At 44.7% G+C, this 27,643-nt stretch overlaps 1 protein-coding gene and 1 long non-coding RNA gene across 4 annotated transcripts in view; both read right to left on the bottom strand.

The window, feature by feature from the left end:
* Nucleotides 1-473: 473 nt before the first annotated feature.
* LOC115161192 (uncharacterized) lies at nucleotides 474-6,879 on the bottom strand. 2 transcript variants are annotated; one of them, XR_003869207.1, is made up of 4 exons: nucleotides 4,905-6,879; nucleotides 3,829-4,056; nucleotides 2,557-2,737; nucleotides 474-2,276 (listed from the first exon to the last, which is right to left on the bottom strand). It is a non-coding gene; the product is annotated as an uncharacterized LOC115161192 (long non-coding RNA). The 2 variants fall into 2 exon arrangements; XR_003869206.1 differs by lacking the exon at nucleotides 4,905-6,879 and having other exon boundaries at nucleotides 3,829-4,408.
* A 1,546-nt stretch (nucleotides 6,880-8,425) lies between these two features.
* Nucleotides 8,426-27,643, bottom strand: part of LOC115161193 (collagen alpha-1(IV) chain) — a gene marked incomplete at its 5' end in the record, with an annotated part of 31,686 nt that continues 12,468 nt past the window's right edge. For both annotated transcript variants that reach the window (XM_029711973.1, XM_029711972.1), the window contains 26 exon segments: nucleotides 8,426-9,358; nucleotides 9,471-9,643; nucleotides 9,964-10,078; nucleotides 10,812-10,989; nucleotides 14,205-14,417; nucleotides 14,598-14,696; nucleotides 14,871-14,999; nucleotides 15,202-15,273; nucleotides 19,931-20,003; nucleotides 20,172-20,305; nucleotides 20,967-21,203; nucleotides 21,472-21,570; nucleotides 21,728-21,808; nucleotides 22,048-22,174; nucleotides 22,409-22,548; nucleotides 22,665-22,754; nucleotides 22,994-23,092; nucleotides 23,530-23,682; nucleotides 23,776-23,865; nucleotides 24,051-24,483; nucleotides 24,578-24,780; nucleotides 25,962-26,054; nucleotides 26,156-26,324; nucleotides 26,529-26,720; nucleotides 27,144-27,214; nucleotides 27,451-27,534. In XM_029711973.1, coding sequence (XP_029567833.1) covers nucleotides 9,277-9,358; nucleotides 9,471-9,643; nucleotides 9,964-10,078; nucleotides 10,812-10,989; nucleotides 14,205-14,417; nucleotides 14,598-14,696; nucleotides 14,871-14,999; nucleotides 15,202-15,273; nucleotides 19,931-20,003; nucleotides 20,172-20,305; nucleotides 20,967-21,203; nucleotides 21,472-21,570; nucleotides 21,728-21,808; nucleotides 22,048-22,174; nucleotides 22,409-22,548; nucleotides 22,665-22,754; nucleotides 22,994-23,092; nucleotides 23,530-23,682; nucleotides 23,776-23,865; nucleotides 24,051-24,483; nucleotides 24,578-24,780; nucleotides 25,962-26,054; nucleotides 26,156-26,324; nucleotides 26,529-26,720; nucleotides 27,144-27,214; nucleotides 27,451-27,534 — 3,629 coding nt within the window.

Here is a 27,643-nt window from a genome sequence, read left to right on the forward strand (position 1 = left end):
GTTCATTTTTTCATACAACAAAGCTGGATAGTGGTTTTAGGTCTGTTTAGCATAAACAGTTTGATATGCGAATGTAAATGCATTCACATAAATGCTTTCCTCTTTTGTTCTCTTTAGCTCCTCTATTGTTCCTCAAGCAAGGAGGCCTATGACATCACGGATTCCCATCAGAACAACTCCTTCAATGCCTAAAAAGACTGTTGTAAAAAATGTGTGTGTACTTTAATATATTTATAGTTGGGATATCGCTTTTCAAAAGTAGAAGTTCAGAAATAGCTGGAGGACGTTTTGCATTTGGAGGACGTTGCATTTCTATTTTAATGCATATAAAGACAACATGAAAAACTAAGAGAAGATTGGTTTAAGTTAAGGTTTAACTTAATAAAATCAAAGGCATATTTGTGATAGTGTTGGAGAACAATGGACATGCATGTATCTTATTCATAAAGACAACATTGAAGCAACTCAGAGAATGTTACTTTACTTTCAGGTTTACTTTAATGAAATCACAGACATATTTATGATAGTGTTGGAGAACAATCCTTTGTACAACAAAATATACAGCAATGTATGTTCAGTATTATAAACTGGGTGGTTTGAGTCCTGAATTCTGATTGGCTGAAAGCACATTTAGTTTTACTGCTCTAATTACATTGGTAACCAGTTTATAACAGCAATAAGGCACCTCTGGGGTTTGTGATATATGGACAATATACCATGGCTAAGGCTGTGTCCAGGCACTCTGCGTTGTGTCTTGCATAAGAACAGCCCTTAACCGTGGTATATTGGCCATATACCACACTTCCCTGGCCTTACTGATTAAATGTAAAATAATGGACAGTGAAATAGATACAAATCCAACGAGAGTCCAAACCACTTCCATTAATGGAAATAGTGTCCTGTAGTGAAGCATAAAACATTCTACTGCAATGGTTTTACAAGTTGGATTGCACAACCCAGAATGAAGGGTTTGAAAGGATGAAGTGTCTGGTTTTATGTGTTTATTTCGCTTACTTATAATGACGTATTTTGATAGAACCTCCTTTGATAGTTTAAGCAATAACCAAATGAATTAATCAGGAATAATGTATAATGTAAATCATGCAAATATAACTTGTCTGTGTAAGCAGTATATAAGAGAACTAACGGGACTGCCCCGGAAAGCTCCCGACCGATGTGTACTATGGTGCATTAAGTTTGTTGGAACTTCTCCAGTTAACTAACAATAAATAATGATTAGTTTAAGTTTGACTTTGAGTCCCTGGTGGTAATTTCCATGACAATTTGGCATCAAGAACCGGATGATTGATTCTGCCTGCAGAGCTTTCCAGTGAGGGTCTGCGAGGAAAACTGGTGGCGCATTTCATGAAGCATGAAGGAAATTTCTGTCTGACCAAAAGACAATGAGGACCCACCCAGACCCTTACTGTGAGCTGCCCAGGAGGAGACACATCATCCGCGAACAATTGAGGGACAGAGCTCCCGACCGACGTGTACTATGGTGCATTAAGTTTGTTGGAACCTCTCCAGTTAACTGAAAATAAAGAATGATTCATTTAAGTTTGACTTTGAGTCCCTGGTGGTAATTTCTATGACAATAGATTTGCAGCTCCTATTTATTTCTGTGTGTAGGTGTGTATAGTCACTACCCTTCTCCACCATCCATCTCTTCTTTTCAGCCTCATAAAAGGCAGACTGCTGGAGCTCCCTCTGATGCCTTATACAATGTACAGGGGAAACACTAGGCAGTAGATATTTTCCTACCACTCAAGGAAAGCTGATATGGGCTGTTGGAGATTTGTTTCAGCGGCTGCTGGCAGAACCTGTACATCTCTTTCCTCTGTTCGCTACTTCCTCACTGCCCCCTCTGCTTCGAGGCCTCCAGTTCCCATTGAAAGAAGGCAGCGGAAGCTAAATCCTCAAATGGCAACGTTGAGTTGGTGAGGTCTTCTGCTGGGTAAGTGCAGGTGGCAGGGGACATGACTGAGGACATGACTGGGACACTGACCGTTTCACTCTCTACAGTAACATAATGCCACAGCTGTGTCTCTCTAGGAGCTTCTCTGGGCTGGTGTTAAGAGGAGAGCAGATTCTCGCGCTTCAGGATATCTTCTTCCCCGTGGTGATTGGCCAGTAGCCCATCACTGGCAGCTCTAATGGGCTCTGTCCATCGGCCGTGGTACAAAATGAAGACGCGACCTCATCTCTTGATGGGCCCAGTGGAGAAGCTGTCAAGGGCAGTGGTGGTGTGGCTGGCAGAGGTGTGCTTGGCAGATCTAAAAGAGGCACAATATTATTTTAATGACAAAGCTTTTACTATACACTAACCTGAATCAAATCAAATGTTCAAATCAAATCAAATATAATTAGCACCATGCGCCAAATACAACAGACCTAACAGTGAAATGCTTACTTACGAGCCCCTAACTGACAGTGCAAACCTCAAGTGTGTGTGTGTGTGTGTGTGTGTGTGTGTGTGTGTGTGTGTGTGCGAGTGAGTGAGTGAGAAAGACAGAATGACTTACATAAATATGTGTGTGATATCATTTCAATTACCTGTATCCAGCAGGTACTCTTCAGCACAATCCTCTTTTGTTGTGGCAGTAGCTGTTGCCAAAGGGGAGCAGAACAGGACAGACGGTTGGGAAGACCACTGTTAGAGCTGGGCCTGCGCTGCTGCGGCCAGATCGGTCTCAGCAGAGAGGAGAGCCAGAAGATCATGCATGTCGTTCCTCACCTAAAATAGAGGCCCAATTACCTTAAATGAGAATAACCATGAAGCTAAACTATGTGAGTGAGCATGTAATTGAGAGGCGGAGAGTGATCATGTCGCTGTGCTGTTTCTTTTTTGTTGCATTCAGTCACTAAAAGCACAATACGAGCTTTTCCTGACTGCTTAGAGTATTCTCCCTGACAACCCCTGGTGTGTGTGTTCATATGATACTGAAGTTTGTCAACCTGACTGAGTCCTTGTAGTACGATATTCAGTGATTAGCTTTGGCATCAAGTACTATCAACAGTGTACAGTAAGTAGGATAGCAAACACTCAGATCTTAACTGACATAGGCTTAATCATGTGAAGTTTCACAACTTTTAGGGCTAAGCCATCACTAACAGATGTAGACCACATTGGAAGTGTGTACGCACCTCTCAACCTTTGTAATATGCATTCATTGACACAACCGTTGTTGACGAATGCATTCCATATCTGTTGTTCCACCTGAGTGTAGACTACCCTATAATGCATTATGGTTGAACCAAAAGATTTCATGTAACACATGTTTTATTACAATTATGTATGCTGATGCTGATGTTAATATTATGTACAATATCTAATTATGTTGCCATATGATAATAATAGCCTAATATATTCAACATGCTGTAAACTATTGTCTTTTAACAGTTTCACTCGTTTCATTCTTATTAACCTAATAATTATGTCACACCGCTCACTATTGTCATTGGTTGCACTAATTCAAATGTTTGTCTACATAACCTGCTTCAAGCATTCATGACCCTGAAGAAGGCACAGTGATGCCGAAACCTTGGTGTTTTACCCAATAAATGACTGGGAGTTTATATATATATATATATATATATTTTATAGCTTACAGTTTATTCACTGTTAGTCACCACCTCAACAGAAAAGTATTTTATCTGTGTGTGCGCTAGCTCAAGCTTTTTAGGTTCCAATTCATGTCAGTCACTCTACATCTAAATCTGAACTTGAGTGGAATTACATTTTACTCAATATGAAGTCATGAATGCACCAATTTGTAAGTCGCTCTGGATAAGAGCGTCTGCTAAATGACGTAAATGTAAATGTACCTTAAGCAAACACTTTTCTCTGGTCCTTCCTGCTAGGGTCAGTCGGCTTCACATTCGAGAATGAAGGACCTAGGGTAAAGGAGTATTAACATTAAGTATGCATAACTTATAACGATAACCATACAGTAAATTAAGTGGCCACATTAATGAATTAAATTCAATTTGAATGAGATATTTACCACCATTGTCTATCCGGCACCCACTCCAATGGTGTCAGCTTTTGGTTTGCTGTGTTTATTAAAAACAACAGCACATAGCCACACCATTAGCAATAACAGATATGGAAATCATTCTCAATCTGTAAATGAATGACACCAGGTGTCTCATCTGACTGAAAATTCAATTCATTATCTATTTTCTTTTGAAAATCTTCCACTGAACCACACTGTTCTGTGCATTCTCACTATCTAGTGAGAATGCACAGAACATTGTAGCTTTAATTACCTGGTTGTCCCATTGAGGTCAACATCACTTGTTCATGGGAGACCTGCTGTTTTTTAATTTTATTTAACCTTTATTTAACTAGGCAAGTCTGTTAATAACTAATTCTTATTTACAATGACGGCCTACACCGGCCCAATTCTGCGCTGCCCTATGGGACTCCCAATCACAGCCAGTTGTGATACAGCTGGATTCGAACCAGGGTGTCTGTAGTGAGGCGTCTAGCACTGAGATGCAGTGCCTTAGACCACTGCGCCACTCGGGAGCACCAAAGGCTGGAGTATTTTCACTATTTAAAGCAGGTAGATAGCTAAAACAAAGTGACACCACCACAGCTGCATGTATGTGTGATCTCTCCATATGTTCATTTGGCCATTTCTAAGCCCAACTAGCAAGACAGAGCAGTGTTCAGGCTATATTGTTGTCATTCAGTAAAGGTGTAACGTTAGCTGGCTACTGCAATGTTACAGTACTTGCCTGCTGTAACCTACAGCCTACAACCAGGCTAGATTGCTAGCTACAAAGAAATAATCCATTTCATCAAGTATTTTCAGCTAAATATATGTAGCTAGTGCGATTGCATACCAAACAACTTTAGAGGTGATTAGAAAGTTCTAAAAGCAAAAGTGACATACCTGTCTTTTTGGCGAGTGCTGCTCTGCTGGCGAACTGGATCTAGAGGCATCTTAAATTAACTAGCTTGCTAGCTTTGCAGCTAGCTATCTTGGACAAACATAAAATACAATAATTGCAGTTGTGTTGTAAGTAGTAATTTCCAGATGGAGAAATGCCAGATTTACAGTGGTTGTTCGCTCCTTGCTCGAGACTTACCCGTGCCTATAGAAGAAGTCTGTTTAGCTAAACTTTCTGCTAAACTTTGGCATATGACACGGAATACAGAGTGGAATGTTAGCTAAACAGACTGGTACCCAGACTAACTGTAGCCTGTATCCCAATGCGGCCACCAATATGATATCATATCATATATCCAGGACACAGTTCTGAAAATGCATGATATTTTATAGAAATGATTTTATTGAATGAGTTACACAGTATGGGGACTGGGAGGCGAGGGGAATAGTTTTGGTCTGTTTACTCATCATAAACTAGCGACTACAACCCGAGAACTCTCCAGACAAATTGGTCTCCAAACTCTGTCTTATTCCTCAATGAGTCCTGCTTATACTGTATTTATGAATGAGCATTTGGGAAGAATAATAACATAACACATAAAATATGGTTGAGTAATGACATAATATGAGAAGAGGATGCAATCATGTATAGGGGATATGGAAATACATCTCTGAATCTGACCCTCATTGACTAAGACCAAAGGGCAGGATGAGTCATGTTAGCCAATGAGAGCCTTCTACTTTCAAAAGGCTTTGATTGGGTCAAAACTAATTATATGAAAGATTGTTGGTTACAAGTAGCTTGTAAGGTCTGGTAGCTTAATTTCTTCCATCTAATTAATTTGATACTTGACTGATTCAGGGCTGGGAGAGGAGAGTCTTGGTTCTAGGGTTCTAGAGTTCAAGAGTTCACCATCAGAAGAAAGAGGGGAGCAGCAGGGAACGGTTCATGTTCTAGATTTGGGACACCTGCCAGTTGGCAATATAAATTCTAAAAAGGAGTTTGAAAGTACTGTAGATTTAAAACACGGGAATCTTGAAATGCATAGTCATACATGCATCACTCTCTGTCTTTGACCAAAATGGCAAATCTAGTTTATCTAAATCTATCTAGCTAATTGTCACAGAAAGACTATTGCAGTAGGCTTATCTAAGGAGCAACAGGAAGCCTAGTGATCAAGAGTGTTAGACCAGTAACTGAAAGGTCACTGGTTCAAATCCTGAGCCGGCAAGGTGGACAAATCTGCTGTTCTGCCCTTGAGCAAGGCAGTTAACCCCTAACAACTGCTCCCTGGGCACCAATGATGTTGATGAAGTCAGCCCGCACCTCTCTGATTGAGAGGGGTTGGGTTAAATGCGGAAGACACATTTTGGTTGAATGCATTCAGTTGTGCAACTGACTAGGTATCCCCTTTCCCTCAATGTTCTGTATGTACAGGAAGAGTAAGGCTATTCAGTTGGCATGGTCAAGTATATCAGTGTAATAATAAGAATATGCATGTGCCTTTCTTTGGGTTCTAGCATATAATAATCTTCAACATGCAAAATAATGTGAAAGACGTATTCGGAAACATACACAGAACTATTGCTGCACAATAAGTAGATTGAGTGGCCGAGTGAACAGATAAGTGTTTGACGACTCTCTTCCTCTTTTTAGGATTCTTCTGCACACAAACTACAAGCCATGAATTTCCTCCGTCAACAAGAGCAAGTGTGTGTGAGCGTGTGTGGAATCACCTTCGGCTTGTGATAAAACACACAAACACATGCATAGACATGGCAAGCTTACCCCCCCCCCACACACACACCTGTACTAAGAGTGTGTGTGTGTGTATGTGTGTGAATATGTGCCAGTGTGGACTCCAATGACATACACATACAGTGCATTCGGAAAGTATCCACATTTTGTTAGGTTACAGCCTTATTATAAAATGTATTAAATTGTTTTTTTCCCCTCATCAATCTACACACAATACCCCATAATGACAAAGCAAAAACAGTTGTTTAGAAATTGTTGCTAATTTATAAAAAATAAAAAACAAAAATATCACATTTACATAAGTATTCAGAACCTATACTCAGTACTTTGTTGATGCACTTTTGGCAGCAATTGCAACCTCGAGTCTTCTTGGGTATGATGCTACAAGCTTGGCACACCTGTATTTGGGGAGTTTCTCCCATTCTTCTCTGCAGATCCTCTCAAGCTCTGTAAGGTTCGATGGGGAGCGTTGCTGAACAGCTATTTTCAGCTCTCTCCAGAGATGTTAGATCGGGTTCAAGTCCGGGCTCTGGCTGGGCCACTCAAGGTCTTTCAGAGACTTGTCCCGAAGCAACTCTTGCGTTGTCTTGGCTGTGTGCTTAGGGTCGATGTCCTGTTGGAAGGTGAACCTTCGGCCCAGTCTGAGGTCCTGAGCGCTCTGGAGCAGGTTTTCAACAAGGATCGCTATGTACTTTGCTCTGTTCATCTTTGCCTCGATCCTGACTAGTCTCCCAGTCCCTGCCGCTGAAAAAAAAAACAGCATGATGCTGCCACCACCATGCTTCACCGTAGGGATGGTGCCAGGTTTCCTCCAGACGTGACGATTGGCATTCAGGCCAAAGAGAATCTTGTTTCTCATGGTCAGAGTCTTTAGGTGCATTTTGGCAAACCTTTGCCTGATTGGTGGAGTGCTGCAGAGATGAGTGTCTTTCTGAAAGGTTCTCCCATCTCCACAGAGGAACTCTAGAGCTCTGTCAGAGTGACCATCGGGTTCTTGGTCACCTCCCTGACCAAGGCCTTCTCCCCCGATTTCTCAGTTTGGCCGGGCGGCCAGCTCTAGGAAGAGTCTTGGTGGTTCCAAAGTTCTTCCATTTAAGAATGATGGAGGCCACTGTGTTCTTGGGGACCTTCAATGCTGCAGAAATGTTTTGGTACCCTTCCTCAGATCTGTGCCTCGACACAATACTTATGTAAATAAGGTTTTTCAGTTTTTTAATACATTTGCAAAAATGTTGAAAAACCTGTTTTCGCTTGTCATTATGGGTTATTGTGTATAGATTGATGAGGATTTTTTTTTGTTATCCATTTTAGAATAAGGCTGTAAGGTAAAAACTCAAGGGGTCTGAATACTTTCCGAATGCACTGTACATACACACTTTCAGTGATGCTGCCACAGCTTTATTTCACTGTTCTGTTTTTCATGGTGAACCACAAGGCACTGAAGGTGTTGGCCTATAGCGGCAGGACTGATGTATGCTTAATGTAACATGTACTGCTAACTGTAGCATGTAATGCTAAATGTAACATGTAATGCTAAATGTAACATGTAATGCTAACTGTAGCATGTAATGCTAAATGTAACATGTAATGCTAAATGTAACATGTAATGCTAAATGTAACATATAATGCTAAATGTAACATGTAATGCTAAATGTAACATATAATGCTAAATGTAACATATAATGCTAAATGTAACATGTAATGCTAAACGCAGTATTGTAACTTTAAGTGCCTGTGTCCGTTGGACCAGAATAACATACTGTACTTTCATATCTCACATTGTTTATGGTTCTTTGGCAACTCAAATCCGCTCTACATATTCTCATAAATCTCATAAATAAAATACAAATTGAAATAGAGATTATGGTGGCTGTTATGTTAGGTAAGAAAAAGAAAAGCAATATATTTACAACATAACCATCACTATGCCTGTGTGCTAGCAACACTTAACCTATGGTGATCTCTCACTGTGACAAGCATCTGTAGCCAGTGGTAACTCCCATTCTTAAATTAGTACTGTGTTATTTAAAGAGTAAAAAGATAAAAGAAGTGAAGAACAATAACAATATCTATAACTGTAACTCAGAGCTGAAAGTCAGTGGCTTTGAGTGAAAATATTAAGGCAAATAGATAAGATTCAATAGCACCTGACTTGCACAAACACCCCCTTTCAAAATGGACGCCAGTTTACAAATGGGGAGGGGGGGTGTACTCAGTGCAGTCGTAAACTGGGCACCATTCATTAGAGAAACGTTGTGATAATGTTAGTAAAGTGTTCTGCATGATGGAGCGAAGGGCCGGTTGGTGTTATGGCTTGGTCTCCGGTGTGTGTGTGTGTGTGTGTGTGTGTGTGTGTGTGTGTGTGTGTGTGTGTGTGTGTGTGTGTGTGTGTGTGTGTGTGTGTGTGTGATCTGTTCTTTCGGCGATCTCTGGGTATTTTGTTGTTCTGTTTCACAGTGTGTGTCTGTGTATCTCTGTCCCTCTCCTCCCTCACACACAGTGAAATAGCACCATCCTTAGATCAATAACAAGAAGTCAAGCCACACCGCGGACAGATGGGTGTGGTCACGGGTTGTGGTGGGAGGTTAAGGGTCACAGAGAGGTCAGCGGCGAGGCCTATGTCCTCTTCATGCACACCTGGCAACGGCTAATGTGAGTCCGGAGACTTCCTGCCTTTAGCGTGGTGGGCACGGGTTTCCTGGAACGAGATGTGAGACGACATCAATCAATCAAGACCATGTCAGAGTTCTGGTAGCCAGAAAGGGAAAGATAGAGGGAGAGAGAGAGAAAGAGAGTTGTTCTTGGCTTACGTAAACATCTCCTCGTCCTCAATGGCGGCCAGCCAGAAGCTGTAGGAGTTGGCGTAGTAGTTGCAGGTTCCACGCCCGTGACACTCGATGAAGGGAGCGCTCCGGAACTCTTCTAGACAGGAGCCAGGAGATGCCAGGGCCTGGCCAGAGCCCTCAGCACCTGCACTGGTATGCTACACAGAGAGAAGGACGGAGAGAGAGACAGAGAGTAGACAGAGAGAGAGAGGGGGAAGGCGAGAGAGAGAGAGTACTGCTACTGATACAGAAGGTAAGTGCTGATACAGAAGGTAAGTACTGATACAGAAGGTAAGTACTGATACAGAAGGTAAGTGCTGATACAGAAGGTAAGTGCTGATACAGAAGGTAAGTACTGATACAGAAGGTAAGTGCTGATACAGAAGGTAAGTACTGATACAGAAGGTAAGTGCTGATACAGAAGGTAAGTGCTGATACAGCAGGCATGGCGTTGTAATATTAGTTTTGTCTCTCTCACCATGACGAAGGAGTAGCCAATCCAGAGCGAGTCCCAGCCATTGGGGCATGATGGGATCATGATATTCTGACTGTGTACTGCTATCACCATGGCAGGAGCCTCACACACAGAACACCTGTTGGCATAGTTAGAGGTCAATACACATGCTATCCATGCACACACACTTACATGGATGCACACAACACAAACATACACCTACAAACATACCCACACATATATATCCTAGGTGAGAGCAGAAACATACACTGAGTGTACAAAACATAAGAAACACCTTCCTAATATTGATTTGCACCCCCTTTGTCCTCAGAACAGCCTCAAATCATCGGGGCAAGGTTTTGAAAGCATTCTACAGGGATGCTGGCCCATGTTGACTCCAATGCTTCCCAAAGTTGCATTAATCATGTTGTTTGGTGGTGGACCATTGTTGATAACACACGGGAATCTGTTGAGTGTGAAAATCCCAGCAGAGTTGTAGTTCTTGACATAAACCGGTGCGCCTGGCACCTACTATCATACCCCGTTCAAAGGCACTTACATCTTTTGTCTTGCCCATTCACCCTCTGAATGGCACACATACACAATCCATGTCTCAATTGTCTCAAGGCTTAAAAGTCCTTCTTTAACCCATCTCCTCCCCTTCATCTACACTGATTGAAGTGGACCCCCCTACACACACACACACACACACACACACACACACACACACACACACACACACACACACACACACACACACACACACACACACACACACATACACACACACACACACACACACACACACACACACACACACACACACACACACACACACACACACACACACACACATGCACACACCCAGCTACCTGCTGATGAAGGGCCTGATGCCCTGGCCGGTGATAGGGTCCATGTTCATTGGCATGGGCTCAGGGGAGGTAAGCCAATAGGAGTAGTCATTACGGGAGGCAAAGTAACAGACGTTGTTGATGTTACAGAAGAGGAAGGGCATGGGACTGAACTTCCTCAGACAGCTACCAGCCGTACCTACACACAGACAGAGATACACACAAGTAGTTATGTGTGTGTGTGATGCTGATCTGATCTCTCTTTTGACAAACATATCAAGATTGTTTCAAGGACAGCTTTTTTCCATCTACGTAACATTGCAAAAATCAGTAACCTTCTGTCCAAAAATGATGCAGAAAAATAATCCATGCTTTTGTCACTTCTAGGTTAGACTACTGCAATGCTCTACTCTCCGGCTGCCCGGATAAAGCACAAAATAAACTTCAGTTAGTGCTAAACACTGCTGCTAGAATCTTGACCAGAACCAAAAACTGTGATCATATTACTCCTGTGCTAGCCTCTCTACACTGGCTTCCTGTTAAGGCTAGGACTGATTTCAAGGTTTTACTGCTAACCTACAAAGCATTACATGGGCTTGCTCCTACCTACAGTGAGGGAAAAAAGTATTTGATCCCTGCTGATTTTGTACGTTTGCCCACTGACAAAGAAATGATCAGTCTATAATTTTAATGGTAGGTTTATTTGAACAGTGAAAGACAGATTAACAACAAAAAAATCCTGAAAAACGCATGTCAAAAATGTTATAAAATAATTTGCATTTTAATGAGGGAAATAAGTATTTGACCCCCTCTCAATCAGAAAGATTTCTGGCTCCCAGGTGTCTTTTATACAGGTAACGAGCTGAGAGTAGGAGCACACTCTCAACCTGTCTGGGCTAGGGGGCAGTATTTTCACGGCCGGATAAAAAATTTACCCGATTTAAACTGGTTACTAGTCTTTCCCAGAAACAAGAATATGCATATTATTAGTAGATTTGGATAGAAACACTCTGAAGTTTCTAAAACTGTTTGAATGGTGTCTGTGAGTATAACAGAACTCATATGGCAGGCAAAAACCTGAGAAAATTCCAAGCAGGAAGTGGCCTGTCTGACAATTTGTAGGTCTTCTTTCTAGTCCCTTTCGAAACTACAGTATCTCTGGGGTTACGCTGCACATTCTAAGGCTTCCATTGGCTCTCTAAAGCCTTCAGAAAGTGGATTGAGGCATCTCCTGTCTCTGGGCAGAGTATGGTAGCTCAGTTTGTCAGTGGTCTGCCTGGTGACAAAGAGATTGGAGATGCGCAGTGCCGCGACCATGCTATTTTTTCTATTCCTCTTTGAATTAAAACACTATTGTCCAGTTGGAATATTATTGCTATTTTACGAGAAAAATACCAATACCAAGATTTTTGTTGTTTTGAATTTGCCGCCCTGCTATTTCACTGGCTGTTGAATAGTGTGTCCCGCAGGTGGGATGCTAGCGTACCACATACCCCAGAGAGGTTAATCCCATGGAAAATCTGTGGAGGGAGCTGAAGGTTCGAGTTGCCAAACGTCAGCCTCAAAACCTTAATGACTTGGAGAAGATCTGCAAAGAGGAGTGGGACAAAATCCCTCCTGAGATGTATGCAAACCTGGTGGCCAACGACAAGAAACGTCTGACCTCTGTGATTGCCAACAAGGGTTTTGCCACCAGGTACTAAGTCATGTTTTGCAGAGGGGTCAAATACTTATTTCCCTCATTAAAATGCAAATCAATTTATAACATTTTTGATGTGTTTTTCTGGATTTTTTTGTTGTTATTCTGTCTCTCACTGTTCAAATAAACCTACCATTAAAATTATAGACTGATCATTTCTTTGTCAGTGGGCAAACGTACAAAATCAGCAGGGGATCAAATACTTTTTTCCCTCACTGTATCTTTCAGATTTGGTCCTGCCGTACATACCTACACGTACGCTACGGTCACAAGACGCAGGCCTCCTTACTGTCCCTAGAATTTCTAAGCAAACAGCTGGAGGCAGGGCTTTCTCCTATAGAGCTCCATTTTTATCGAATGGTCTGCCGATCCATGTGAGACACGCAGACTCGGTCTCGACCTTTAAGTCTTTATTGAAGACTCATCTCTTTAGTAGGTCCTATGATTGAGTGTAGTCTGGCCCAGGAGTGTGAAGGTGAACGGAACGGCACTGGAGCAACGAACCGCCCTTGTTGTCTCTGCCTGGCCGGTTCCCCTCTCTCCACTGGGATTCTCTGCCTCAAACCTTATTACAGGGGCTGAGTCACTGGCTTACTGGTGCTCTTCCATGCCGTCCCTAGGAGGGGTGCTTCACTTGAGTGGGTTGAGTCACTGACGTGATCTTCCTGTCTGGGTTGGCGCCCCCCTTGGGTTTGTGCCGTGGAGGTGATCTTCGTGGGCTATACTCTGCCTTGACTCAGGATGGTAAGTTGGTGGTTGAAGATATCCCTCTAGTGGTGTGGGGGCTGTGCTTTGGCAAAGTGTGTGGGGTTAAATCCTGCCTGTTTGGCCCTGTCCGGGGGTATCGTCGGACGGGGCCACAGTGTCTCCAGACCCCTCCAGTATTTATGCTGCAATAGTTTATGTGTCGCGGGGCTAGGTTCAGTCTGTTATATCTGGAGTATTTTTCCTGTCTTATCCGGTGTCCTGTGTGAATTTAAGTATGCTCTTTCTAGTTCTCTCTCCTTTTCTCTCTCTTTCACTTTCTTTCTCTCTTTCCTTCTTTCTTTCTCTCTTTTTTCTTTTTTTCTTTCTTTCCTTCTCTCTCGGAGGACCTGAGCCCTAGGACCATGCCTCAGGACTACCTGGCCTGATGACTCCTTGCTGTCCCCAGTCCACCTGTTCGTGCTGCTGCTCCAGTTTCAACTGTACTGCCTGCGGCTATGGAACCCTGACCTGTTCACCAGACGTGCTACCTGTCCCAGACCTGCTGTTTTCAACTCTCTAGTGACAGCAGGAGCGGTAGAGATACTCTGAATGATCGGCTATGAAATGCCAACTGACATTTACTCCTGAGATGCTGACCTGTTGCACCCTCTACAACCACTGTGATTATTATTATTTGACCCTGCTGGTCATTTATGAACATTTGAACATCTTGGCCATGTTCTGTTATAATCTCCACCCGGCACAGCCAGAAGAGGACTGGCCACCCCTCAAGCCTGGTTCCTCTCTAGGTTTCTTTCTAGGTTCTGGCCTTTCTAGGGAGCTTTTCCTAGCCACTGTGCTTCTACACCTTTATTGCTTGCTGTTTGGGGTTTTAGGCTGGGTTTCTGTACAGCACTTTGTGACATCAGCTGATGTAAGAAGGGCTTCATAAATACATTTGATTGATTGATTGAATCACAAGATAGATACAACATCTATCTCTCATCCTAGCTCTCTCTCTCTCTTACCCAGGTCCTGTCCGTGGGAACGCTCATTGCCCTGGATGTAGAGTAGGGAGTATCCATCATAGATCAGCGATGTTCCCTCTGGACACTGTGGAACCTCCACCGATTGGCTGTGCCTGGTTACCAGGAAACCATGCTCCATGGAGGAGGGGCCGGGAGGACCTACCTGACCCGGAACACCATCAGGTCCTGGGGGTCCAGGATACCCTCTCGGTCCTATAGGGACAAGGGTCAAAGGTCAAAGATGAAGGTCAGGGTCAAATGGAACATTAGTTCCCAGTCTGAGAATCACACGTCCGGATAACAATAGTACATCAGATAGTATTCTATTCTACATACAGTGTAGTATCCTTTTCAGTGAGGCTATAAACTGGACAAAGGGGATGTGACTCTCACCTGAGGGACCAAGCAGGCCTGGTTCTCCCTTGGCTCCGGGGAGACCGTTAATCCCAGGGTTCCCCTCGTCACCTTTAATACCCTGAATACCTGTCATACCTGGGAGACAGAGAGCGAGAGAGGAGAGAGATGGAGAGAGAAAGAGAAACAAAGAGAGGGAGAGAGAATGGATGGATGGACGGATGGAAGAGATCATATATTATGGGGTGATCAGAGCTGATGTTTGGTCATAATATATCAGCTCATTGTAGATAGGATGGTTTGAACTCTCACCTTGCTGTCCTTTCAGCCCAGGGAAACCTGAGGGCCCCACAGGCCCCTGAGGGCCCTGACCCCCTGGGAAGCCACTTTCTCCCTTGATGAAGGTGTGGAGGCCAGGAGGACCAGGGGGGCCATCATTACCTTGAACAAGGAAAGGCCATTCAGATAATTACCAAATCTTATTATTATTCATATTTGGGTAAAAGTGTCTGCTACATGGCATTTATTCAGAATATACATGTCAGCACTCAATGGCCACTATACATTAGGTGTTTGATGCTATGAAGCTCACAGTGATTTGGTTTACTGGCTGTTTGGTTTAATGTGGTGTCTCTCCACTCACCTTTGGTTCCTGGGAATCCTCTGTCTCCCAGCTCTCCTTTCAATCCAAACACACCCAATTCACCCTTTGTCCCTGAAGAAGAGAGGAACTTTTGGATTTATCCACCTGATGAAACCATCTCAACCACATAGACCAACGGTCACATGCACACATTGTAAGAATCAAAGGAGGCTGGTGGGGAAGATACAGGAAGATATTGGAAGACATTGTAATGCAGCGTTTCCCAAACTCAGTCCTTGGGACATCAAGGGGTGCACGTTTTGTGTTTTGCCCTAACACTACACAGCTGATTCAAATGATCAAAGCTTGACCAAAATGTGCACCCTTTGGGTCCTGAGGACCGACTTTGGGAAACCCTGTTGTAATGGCTAGAATGGAATAAAACATGTGGTTTCCATATGTTTGATGTGTTTGATAAAGTGGTGGCTAACCCTAGGGGCGTTAGGGGCGGTGCCCCACTTGTGATTGGTCCCCCCAAATGTTTATTTATTTGTATATATATATATATATACAGTACCAGTCAAAAGTTCGGACACATCTACTCATTCAATGATTTTTCTTTATTTTTACTATTTTCTACATTGTAGAATAATAATGAAGACATCAAAACTATGAAGTAACACATATATAATCATGTAGTAACCAAAAAAGTGTTAAAGTAGCCACCCTTTGCCTTGATGACAGCTTTGCACACTCTTGGCAATATCTCAACCAGCTTCATGAGGTAGTCACCTGGAATACATTTCAATGAAGAGATGTGCCTTGTTAAGACATGAAAGTCAGTCATTGTGGAAAATTTCAAGAACTTTGAAAGTTTCTTCAAGTGCAGTCACAAAAGCCATCAAATGCTATGATGAAACTGGCTCTCATGAGGACCGCCACAGGAAAGGAAGACCCAGAGTTAGCTCTGCTTCAGAGGATAAGTTCATTAGAGTTACCGGCCTCAGAAATTGCAGCCCAAATAAATGCTTCACAGAGTTCAAGTAACAGACACAACTCAACATCAACTGTTCAGAGACTGTGTGAATCAGGCCTTCCTGGTCAAATTGCTGCAAAGAAACCACTACTAAAGGACACCAATAAGAAGAAGAGACTTGCTTGGGCCAAGAAACACAAGCAATGGACATTAGACCGGTGGAAATTTGTCCTTTGGTCTCATGAGTCCAAATTAGAGATTTTTGGTTTCAACTGTGTAAGTGAACGGATGATCTCTGCACGTGTGGTTCCCACCGTGAAGCATGGAGGAGGAGGTGTGATGGTGTGGGGGTGCTTTGCTGGTGACACTGGCAGTAATTTATTTAGAATTTAAGGAACAGTTAACCAGCATGGCTACCACAGCATTCTGCAGCGATATGGCATCCCATCTGGTTTGCGCTTAGTTGGACTATCATTGGTTTTTCAACAGGACAATGACCCAACACCTCCAGGTTGTGTAAGGGCTATTTGACCAAGAAGGAGAGTAATGGAGTGCTGCATCAGATGACCTGGCCTCCACAATCACCCGACCTCAACCCAATTTAGATGGTTTGGGATGAGTTGGACCACAGAGTGAAAAAATAAGCCAGCAAATGTTCGGTATATGTGGGAATTCCTTCAAGACTGCTGGAAAAGCATTCCAGGTGAAGCTGGTTGAGAGAATGCCAAGAGTGTGCAAAGCTGTCATCATGGCAAAGGGTGGCTACTTTGAAGAATCTAAATTCTAAAATATATTTTGTTTTGTTTAACACTTTTTTGGTTACTACATGATTCCATATGCATTATTTCATAGTTTTGATGTCTTCACTATTATTCTACAATGTAGAAAATAGTAAAAAAATAAATAAAGAAAAACCCTTGAATGAGTAGATGTGTCCAAACTATTGACTGGTACTGTAAATAAAAATATATATATTTTTAATGTTTTAAATGCTCATAAAAGTGCAGGAAATATGTACATTTTTCTGTTTAAAAAATATATTGTTAAAAACAAGCTGTTCAGCAGCAGCTCCGGGGGCGCATAGGCCGTGCAAACATTGCTTGGATTGTTTTGCCAGCCAAGGGGAACTGCCCCAATGAAATCACAGGATTTCATAACATAAATTATAACAGCACAAAGTAAATGGACTGTCCTGGGGGTACTTAAATGTGCACTCAGTCAGAACTTCTGGGTGTGCTCTAGTCTCCCTCACAATGAGCCTCACACGCGCCAGACGACTTATTTCAGTACGCGAGACTAGATCTGCTCTATCAGATACAGCTGGCGCTAAAGCAAAAAGCTAATTGTAATTAACTTGGATATAAATAATCATAACAGTCATGGGAGCCTGGGACCTGATAAACCGAACATCTACAGTTGAAGTGGGAAGTTGACATACACCTTAGCCAAATACATTTAAACTCAGCTTTTCACAATTCCTGACATTTAATCCTAGTAAAAATTCCCGGTCTTAGGTCAGTTAGGATCACCACTTTATTTTAAGAATGTGAAATGTCAGAATAATAGTAGAGAGAAGGATTTATTTCAGCTATTTTTTCTTTCATCACATTCCCAGTGGGTCAGAACTTTACACACATTCAATTTGTATTTGGTGGCATTGACTTGAAATTGTTTAACTTCGGTCAAATGTTTTGGGTAGCCTTCCACAACAAGTTGGGTGAATTTTGGCCCATTCCTCCTGACAGAGCTGGTGTAACTGAGTCAGGTTTGTAGGCCTCCTTGCTTGCACACGCAGTTTCAGTTCTGCCCACAAATTTTCTATTTTCTATAGTCTTGAGGTCAGGTTTTTTTTTCTCCAAAAAGTACGATCTTTGTCCCCATGTGTAGTTGCAAACCGTAGTCTGGCTTTTTTATGGTGGTTTTGGAGCAGTGGCTTTTTCCTTGCTGATCGGCCTTTTAGGTTATGACGATATAGGACTCGTTTTACTGTGGATAAAGATACGTTTGTACCTGTTTCCTCCAGCATCTTCACAAGGTCCTTTGCTGTTGTTCTGGGATTGATTTGCACTTTTCGCACCAAAGTACGTTCCTCTCTAGGAGACAGAACGCGTCTCCTTCCTGAGCGGTATGATGGCTGTGTGGTCCCATGGTGTTTATACTTGCGTACTATTGTTTGTACAGATGAACGTGGTACCTTCAGGCATTTGGAAATTGCTCCCAAGGATGAACCAGACTATTGGAGGTCTACAATTTTTTTTCTGAGGTCTTAGCTGATTTCTTTTGATTTTCCCATGATGTCAAGCAAAAAGGCACTGAGTTTGAAGGTAGGCCTTGAAATACATCCACAGGTACACCTCCAATTGACTCAAATGATGTCAATTAGCCTATCAGAAGCTCCTAAAGCTATGATATAATTTTCTGGAATTTACCAAGCTGTTTAAAGGCACAGTCAAGTGAGTGTATGTTAACTTCTGACCCACTGGAATTGTGATACAGTGAATTATGAGTGAAATAATCTGACGGCCAACCTGCAAAAATGACTGCAAGAGCACAGAGCCGAATGCTCAATGAGGTTAAGAAGAATCCTAGAGTGTCAGCTAAAGACTTACAGAAATCTCTGGAACATGCTTACATCTCTGTTGACGAGTCTACGATATGTAAAATACTCAACAAGAATGGTGTTCATGGGAGGACTCCACAGAAGAAGCCACTGCTGTCCAAAAAAAACATTACTGCATGTCTGAAGTTCGCAAAAGAGCACCTGGATGTTCCACAGCTCTTCTGGAAAAATATTCTGTGGACAGATTAAACTAAAGTTGAGTTGTTTGGAAGGAACACACAACACTATGTGTGGAGAAAAAAAAGGCACAGCACACCAACATCAAAACCTCATCCCAACTGTAAAGTATGGTGGAGGGAGCATCATGCTTTGGGGCTGCTTTGCTGCCTCAGGGCCTGGACAGCTTGCTATTATCGATGGAAAAATGAATTCCCAAGTTTATCAAGATATTTTGCAGGAGAATGTAAGTCTATCTGTCTGCCAATTGAAGCTCAACAGAAGTTGGGTGATGCAACAGGACAATGACTAAAAACACAGAAGTAAATCAACAACAGAACGGCTTCAACAGAAGAAAATACGCCTTCTGGAGTGTATTTCCTGACCTCAACCTCAAGAGCAGTTCACACCAGACATCCTAAGAATATTGTTGAACTGAAACAGTTGTGTAAAGATGAATGGTCCAAAATTCCTACTGACCGTTGTGAAAACATTTGGTTCAGGTTATTGCCACCAAAGAAGGGTCAACCAGTTATTAAATCCAAGGGTTCACATACTTTTTCCACCCTGTACTGTGAATGTTTACATGGTGTGTTCAATAAAGACATGAAAACGTATAATTGTTTGTGTGCTATTAGTTTAAGCAGACTGTTTGTCTATTGTTGTGACCAGATCATATTTTATGACCAATTTATGCAGAAATCCAGGTAATTCCAAAGGGTTCACATACTTTTTCTTGCCACTGTATCTTTGCAAAGAAACTACTGGTAGTTCGAAAACTTGGCAACATATTTCTGTCATGCTGCTTTGTTGACAACTCCAACTCCCCAGGTATTCAGCCAATCAGCGGCCGACACTGTTATGATACCGTCCCATTTATTCCATTCCAGCCATTACAATGAGCCCATCCTCCTATACCCCCCCCCCCCCCCCCATTGTCTCCTCTGGTAAGAAGATACAAGGACACTTTGTTCACTGTCTAAATGATCTACACCACTCACCTGGGAAACCTTGTCTAAATTAGATGTATCACTCACCTGGGAAACCAGGCACACCCTGCAGTCCCATCTCTCCCTTCAGTCCATCAACACCTGGAAGGCCAGATTGCCCCTGTAACACACACAAACACATACACACACACACACACACATATACACACGCACACACATATACACACACAAGTCAGATGGTGGACACTAGTCACGTGTCATGATAAACCGACTAGACTGTCATGACATCACAAATGGATCAGTCAGTGAGCAACAGGAAGTGACCTACAGGAAGTCCAGAGTATCCTCGTTCTCCCTTTAAGCCCTGCTCGCCCTGTACTCCTTGTCCACCCTGATCTCCCTTGTCTCCCTTCGCCCCCGCGCTGCCGGGAACACCAGTAGGACCTGGAATACCACTGGTACCTGTAGAGAGGAGGAGAAGAAGAGGAGGATGGAGGGAGGGAGGGGTGGAGGGGATGAGAAGAGGAGGATGAAGGAAGAGAGGAAAGGAGGGGGATGAAAAGAGGAGGATGGAGGGAGAGGAATGGAGGGGGATGAGAAGAGGATGGAGGGAGAGAGGGATGGAGGGGCATGATAAGAGGATTGAGGGAGAAAGGAACGGAGGGGGATGAGAAGAGGAGGATGGAGGGAGAGAGAGAGGAATGAGGGGATGAGAAGAGGAGGATGTAGGGAGAGAGAGGAATGGAGGGGGATGAAAAGAGGAGGATGGAGGGAGGGAGGGTGAGAGAGAGGGATGAGGGGATGAGAAGAGGAGGATGGAGGGAGAGAGAGGAATGGAGGGGGATGAAAAGAGGAGGATGGAGGGAGGGAGGGTGGGAGAGAGGGATGAGGGGATGAGAAGAGGAGGATGGAGGGAGAGAGAGGAATGGAGGGGGATGAAAAGAGGAGGATGGAGGGAGGGAGGGTGGGAGAGAGGGATGGAGGGGATGAGAAGAGGAGGATGGAGAGAGAGAGGGGTAGAGGGGATGAGAAGAGGAGGATAAATGAAGGAGAATGAGAACCAGAGGATGATATTTATCAAAATGTACAATCAAGCAGGAGTCAGGTGTGCAGTATACAGTACCTGGTTCTCCAGGCTTTCCTGGCACTCCTTGATCTCCTTTGGGCCCCTCCATGGCGGGTCCTGGGTGGCCCTGTTCTCCTGGCTGGCCCAGGGAGCCCTGGAAGCCTGCCGTACCCTTCTCTCCCCTGGTCCCTGGGATACCCGGGATACCTGGGGAACCTGGGAAACCTGGACTGCCCTTATCACCTTTAAGTCCAGATGACCCCGGCGTTCCTGGGAAGCCTCTGCCAGGAAAACCTATAGGAGGGACACAGAGATAAACACTCCAGGCCATTGATCAAACTCCAGGCCATTGACGTAAAAACGTCACCTACTAACTCTTAAGGTCTGCCTCTGCTGTTTGTTAGCTGTTTAGATGCACAGTGCATGAGTTGATTTGGAGGCATAGTCAAGAGTTGGGCGAATGGAAATATAACACAGATCATAAAAGCATGTGGTTTACAAGTGGTTTATAGGCTGATGAACATTCCTGACTGTATCCTAAAGGTCAGGAGAGGTCACTCACCTTGGTCTCCTCTGTCTCCTGATGATCCAGGAATGCCGTCCACTCCTGACTCTCCTTTCTCTCCGGTCGGACCTGGGGGACCCTGCAGACCAGGCTCACCTGGGAAACAATAGGTTACCTGAGTGTGTGTCTCGAACCCGCTGTGGTAGAGTCGCTACAGTATGGGAAATTAGTCCAAGCTTCATGACTGTCATACTGCACTAACAGGAACCAGTGGCACCTGGGGCATTGTTACTGTGCTCCATGTGTTCCTTACCTGGTCGACCTGTTTGACCTGGCTCTCCTGTTGACCCGGGCAGCCCACCGACACCCTTCTCTCCTGGCCGACCTGGCTGACCTGCACAACACAGCACGCACCTTCGGTTAGACTAGAGGTTGCCAAGCAAAAAGTAATGTTCGGTGTTTGTGAGATGATCGAGAAAACCTGGTCGATATAGGAAATAATACTTTCAAGTGTTCTTCCCTGGGCCAACATGTATTCTAATCTTGTCTTGCCTTTTTTAAACTCCAAATTGAATCAATCAATCAGTCAGGTCAAAGTAGGGGCAGTTGTCATCATGGAGACCGGACCCTCACCTGGGTGACCAATGTAACCAGTGTCTCCCTTGGTTCCTGGTGTTCCTGGCATCCCAGGGACTCCCATTCCTCCCTTCTGACCCTTCTCTCCTGCGTTACCAGGGAAACCAGGCAGACCCAACTGACCCTGAGAGAGAGAAAAAAAGAGAGGGATGGAGGGAGAGAAAGAGAGTGGGAAAATGAGGGGAAAATGGTAGATAAAGTGTATTGATTGAAAAAGAGAGACAGTTAGTGGCGCAATTGCAATGAAAAAAAGGATACACCGAAGCTAGCTAGCACCATCCATGAAGACACAAACCTTGGTTGTGTGAAACTTTCAAGGAGCCAGCTCTCAGGGAGACTAAAAGTGGTTGTGACTTACCTTCTCTCCAGGGAGTCCTGGCACTCCGACACCTGGCAACCCGGCTGTTCCCTTGTCTCCTTTCACCCCCTCTGTACCCCGGAACCCTGGGTGACCCGTTGTCCCCACAATGCCTTTAGCACCCTTCGAACCCTGTGAACCTATAGAACCATACATGAGAATCCGGTTAGAACCAGTCTAGCCATCCGCACCACAGCGGATGTTCGATATAAAGGATGATTCCTCTCAGTGAGTGGATTGTGTGTTGTTTTCTTACCTGGGTATCCCATTTCTCCAATGCTTCCTTTGTTTCCAGGATACCCAGTACTGCCGGGCTCACCAGGAACACCTGTGTCTCCTTTCTCACCTGAGAAACAAGAATCATAACGTTTAAAAGAGGGTGTCATTTAATCATCACATTGACTGTGTCCCAAATACTATCCACTAGCATATTATACATTGTGCAAGACCAGTACATAATTTCATACCAGGTAGTATACAGGCTTGTAACCATTGAGATCCTATTAAACTACTCTAATTCCTTTCTATGTGTGGGGCATTTACAATAAACAGAGGGGTGTGGCGAAGCCTACATAGGAGACTAACCTGGTTGACCAGGTGTACCGGGGTCTCCATCCTTTCCTGGCATACCAGGTACTCCGGCCTGTCCTGGATAACCCTTCTCTCCAGTGTGTCCAGGGTCACCTAATGGGAAAAAGTGGGATTTAGCGTACCTAAACGATTCCCAGTTCCTGTTTAAAACAGACCACCTGACAGACATACAGTGCAGTAGGATGTAGGATACAGTGCAGTAGGATGTAGGATACAGTGCTGTCGGATACAGTGTAGTAGGATGTAGGATACAGTGCTGTAGGATACAGTGTAGTAGGATGTAGGATACAGTGCAGTAGGATGTAGGATACAGTGCTGTAGGATACAGTGTAGTAGGATGTAGGATACAGTGCAGTAGGATGTAGGATACAGTGCAGTACGATGTAGGATACAGTGCAGTAGGATGTAGGATACAGTGCAGTAGGATGTAGGATACAGTGCAGTAGGATGTAGGATACAGTGCAGTAGGATGTAGGATACAGGGCTGTAGGATACAGTGCAGTAGGATGGGGCATGTTAATTTTGTATACCTTGGTCTCCGCTGTCTCCTTTCTCTCCCTTCATGTGCTCCATGTTCAGCTCACTCATGTTGCCAGGAGGACCCTGCAGACCCGGCTCTCCCCTCTCTCCTTTGGGTCCAGGCTCACCAAACTCCCCCCTAGGTCCAGAGACACCCGGGTTGCCTGAGAGAGAGGAGTGGTTTGAGATGCTATAGTATAGTGGTGCAAAACACACTGATGGGTAGTCTGGTAGTACAGCAGTTCTACTCTACCCACCTCTCTGTCCAGGAGTTCCAGGGCTCCCAGCAGAACCCTGATATCCTGGTGTTCCAGGCATTCCCATGACTCCCATCTCTCCCTTGAGGCCTGGGGAACACACACACATCAACAAATAAATAGAATAGGAAAATATTGGCGATTATACATTACAAAGCTTGTCACCAAATTCTCATTAAATTCAACGAAAATGAACCCAGACCAGTCCAGTCAATGAGTGTTAATTTCCTTCCGGTTTCATCAGACCTCCTCCACTGTTCTGAGATCTGTCTCACCTGGGTCTCCGGGGAATCCGTCTCTGCCAGCCGGGCCTGGTCTTCCTGGCAACCCTTTTGATCCAGACAGTCCAGGGAATCCTGAGTCTCCCTTCTCTCCCTGGGGGCCGGGCATGTCCAGACCAGGAGAGCCAGGGAAGCCCTTATCTCCTTTCACACCGTCATGACCGAAGGGGCCTGGCTCTCCAGGGGGTCCTATTGGTCCAGGGGCCCCAGGTTCTCCTGCTCCAGGGGGTCCAGGGGGTCCAGTGCCACCATGCTGACCAGGGGGGCCAGGGTCACCTTGAATTCCCTGAGCTCCAGGTGGTCCTGTGTGTCCCTCTTGTCCAGGAATACCAGTTGGACCAACGCTGCCTTTATCTCCATGGAAACCTGTCTCTCCGGGAGGGCCCTGAGAACCTTTAGGACCAGGTAGACCCCGACCTGGCTCACCCTAGAGAGGGCAGAAGAAGATTGGTTGATTGTTTGATTGATGGAGTTTGAAACAATAGAAAGTGAATCAAAGACACAGACACAGGAACACACACCTTTGGACCAGGTATGCCTGGTTTTCCAGAGAAACCATCCTGTCCAGATCTCCCAGGCTCTCCTGGCAACCCAGGGGCTCCTGGAGCTCCAGAGTATCCTTTAGGCCCGGGTAGTCCTGGGAACCCAATGCCGGGGACACCTGAGTCACCTTTCTGTCCGGGGAATCCTGGCATTCCAGGGTCTCCCTGAAGTCCTCTGTCACCTGGGGTCAGGATGGAGAAGTTGTTCATGATGCACTATGCAGGACCAAGCAGGACCATAGCCTACCATAAACCAGATCAATACCAATAAGCTGACCCTCACCTTGTAGTCCAGGGATGTCAGATCAATACCAATAAGCTGACCCTCACCTTGTAGTCCAGGTATGTCAGATCAATACCAATAAGCTGACCCTCACCTTGTAGTCCAGGGATGTCAGATCAATACCAATAAGCTGACCCTCACCTTGTAGTCCAGGGATGTCAGATCAATACCAATAAGCTGACCCTCACCTTGTAGTCCAGGGATGTCAGATCAATACCAATAAGCTGACCCTCACCTTGTAGTCCAGGTATGTCAGATCAATACCAATAAGCTGACCCTCACCTTGTAGTCCAGGTATGTCAGATCAATACCAATAAGCTGACCCTCACCTTGTAGTCCAGGGATGTCAGATCAATACCAATAAGCTGACCCTCACCTTGTAGTCCAGGGATTTCAGATCAATACCAATAAGCTGACCCTCACCTTGTAGTCCAGGGATGTCAGATCAATACCAATAAGCTGACCCTCACCTTGTAGTCCAGGGATGTCAGATCAATACCAATAAGCTGACCCTCACCTTGTAGTCCAGGGATGTCAGATCAATACCAATAAGCTGACCCTCACCTTGTAGTCCAGGTATGTCAGATCAATACCAATAAGCTGACCCTCACCTTGTAGTCCAGGTATGTCAGATCAATACCAATAAGCTGACCCTCACCTTGTAGTCCAGGGATGTCAGATCAATACCAATAAGCTGACCCTCACCTTGTAGTCCAGGGATTTCAGATCAATACCAATAAGCTGACCCTCACCTTGTAGTCCAGGGATGTCAGATCAATACCAATAAGCTGACCCTCACCTTGTAGTCCAGGGATGTCAGATCAATACCAATATGCTGACCCTCACCTTGTAGTCCAGGGATGTCAGATCAATACCAATAGCTGACCCTCACCTTGTAGTCCAGGTATGTCAGATCAATACCAATAAGCTGACCCTCACCTTGTAGTCCAGGGATGTCAGATCAATACCAATAAGCTGACCCTCACCTTGTAGTCCAGGGATGTCAGATCAATACCAATAAGCTGACCCTCACCTTGTAGTCCAGGGATGTCAGATCAATACCAATAAGCTGACCCTCACCTTGTAGTCCAGGGATGCCAGATTGTCCTCGAGGACCGGGGGAACCCTGGGGTCCAGGTGAGCTCACATCTTTACCTGGTTCACCTTTCACTCCTGAGAGGCAGAGAGAGCATGTGCACATCATCATTTAGGCTCCTTTTACCTAACAAGTGTGTGTTCTTTTGAGTGTGTTTGTAGCTGTAGCCTGTACCCACCTGGTTGTCCAGGGATTCCAGGTTTGCCTTGTTGACCAGATGTACCCTTCTCTCCAGGCTCCCCCGGCCGGCCAAACCCTGGTACCCCAGGAGGACCCCTCTCTCCTGGGGGTCCAGAAAAACCAGGGTCCCCATCGAGACCACGGTCCCCCTTGATGCCCTCTCTGGCCTGCAAGAAGAGATCAGAGATAGAGGTGGATGACTGACTGACTGTAGCACTATCTGAACACAAGTTTTAGGAGCCTTCTAGTGCTCGCTAACATGCACGCATGCACACACACACACACACACACACACACACACACACACACACACACACACACACACACACACACACACACACACACACACACACACACACACACACACATACAGGTTCTCCTTTGGATCCAGGCAGGCCTGCTAGTCCTTCTTTCCCTGGCAGTCCATCTACACCAGGTAGACCTTGTGCGCCAACGAAACCAGGCAGACCTTTGTCCCCCTTCAGCCCTGGAGCCAGGTAGATGTCGCCAGGTTCCCCATGGGCTCCTGGAGCACCTACCAACCCAGGAGTACCTGAATTACCCTGGGGAGAGGAGAATAATTAGCAGGGTCAATCAACAATCTCTTTTGCTGGAAGAAAACTACTGGACAAACATACAGTACATAGTAATGACATGTGGATGGCCAGTGATGCAGCATGTCCACCATAATGGTCTTTATGGAGCTACAGTGATGCAGCATGTCCACCATAATGGTCTTTATGGAGCTACAGTGATGCAGCATGTCCACCATAATGGTCTTTATGGAGCTACAGTGATGCAGCATGTCCACCATAATGGTCTTTATGGAGCTACAGTGACGCAGCATGTCCACCATAATGGTCTTTATGGAGCTACAGTGATGCAGCATGTCCACCATAATGGTCTTTATGGAGCTACAGTGACGCAGCATGTCTTCTTCAGGTTCTATTAGAAGAGTGAGTGATGATGTGATGAAGATAACTCACAGGGCTTCCATCAAGCCCAGCAGGTCCAGGCACACCCTTGTCTCCTTTACTGCCTGCCGCTCCAGGATAACCTACAGGGGACAAACAACACTTCTCAGTCCAACACAAAAACACCATCCCATAGGAAATAGTGTGGAGGTGGATGAATATAGGCCCAAGGGTCAGGATCCTAACCTGAAATACATGGTGAAGATGTGGAACATAATTTTAGTGCCAATCATTCATTTAAATCAGTGACACAAAGGTTTCAGTTGCATGTGTTTATCTCCAGCTATGATTCAGTCAGTAGTATCTCTTGTCAGCTCACCTTGTAGTCCATTAGGCCCCTGGGGGCCAGGGATTCCAGGTGGGCCCAAGGCTTCGCACTGCACACACGTGTCTCCCTGATCACCTGGAGGTACATCACAATACAAGTTATATCAGACAAACAGGTAGGTGACAGCATGGGATACGATGGATACCTTGAAGTGAATCTGAGCTGTACTATGTGGAATGGAGTA

Source organism: Salmo trutta, chromosome 24 (assembly GCF_901001165.1).
Source record: "Salmo trutta chromosome 24, fSalTru1.1, whole genome shotgun sequence".
NCBI classification, from domain to species: Eukaryota; Metazoa; Chordata; class Actinopteri; order Salmoniformes; family Salmonidae; genus Salmo; species Salmo trutta.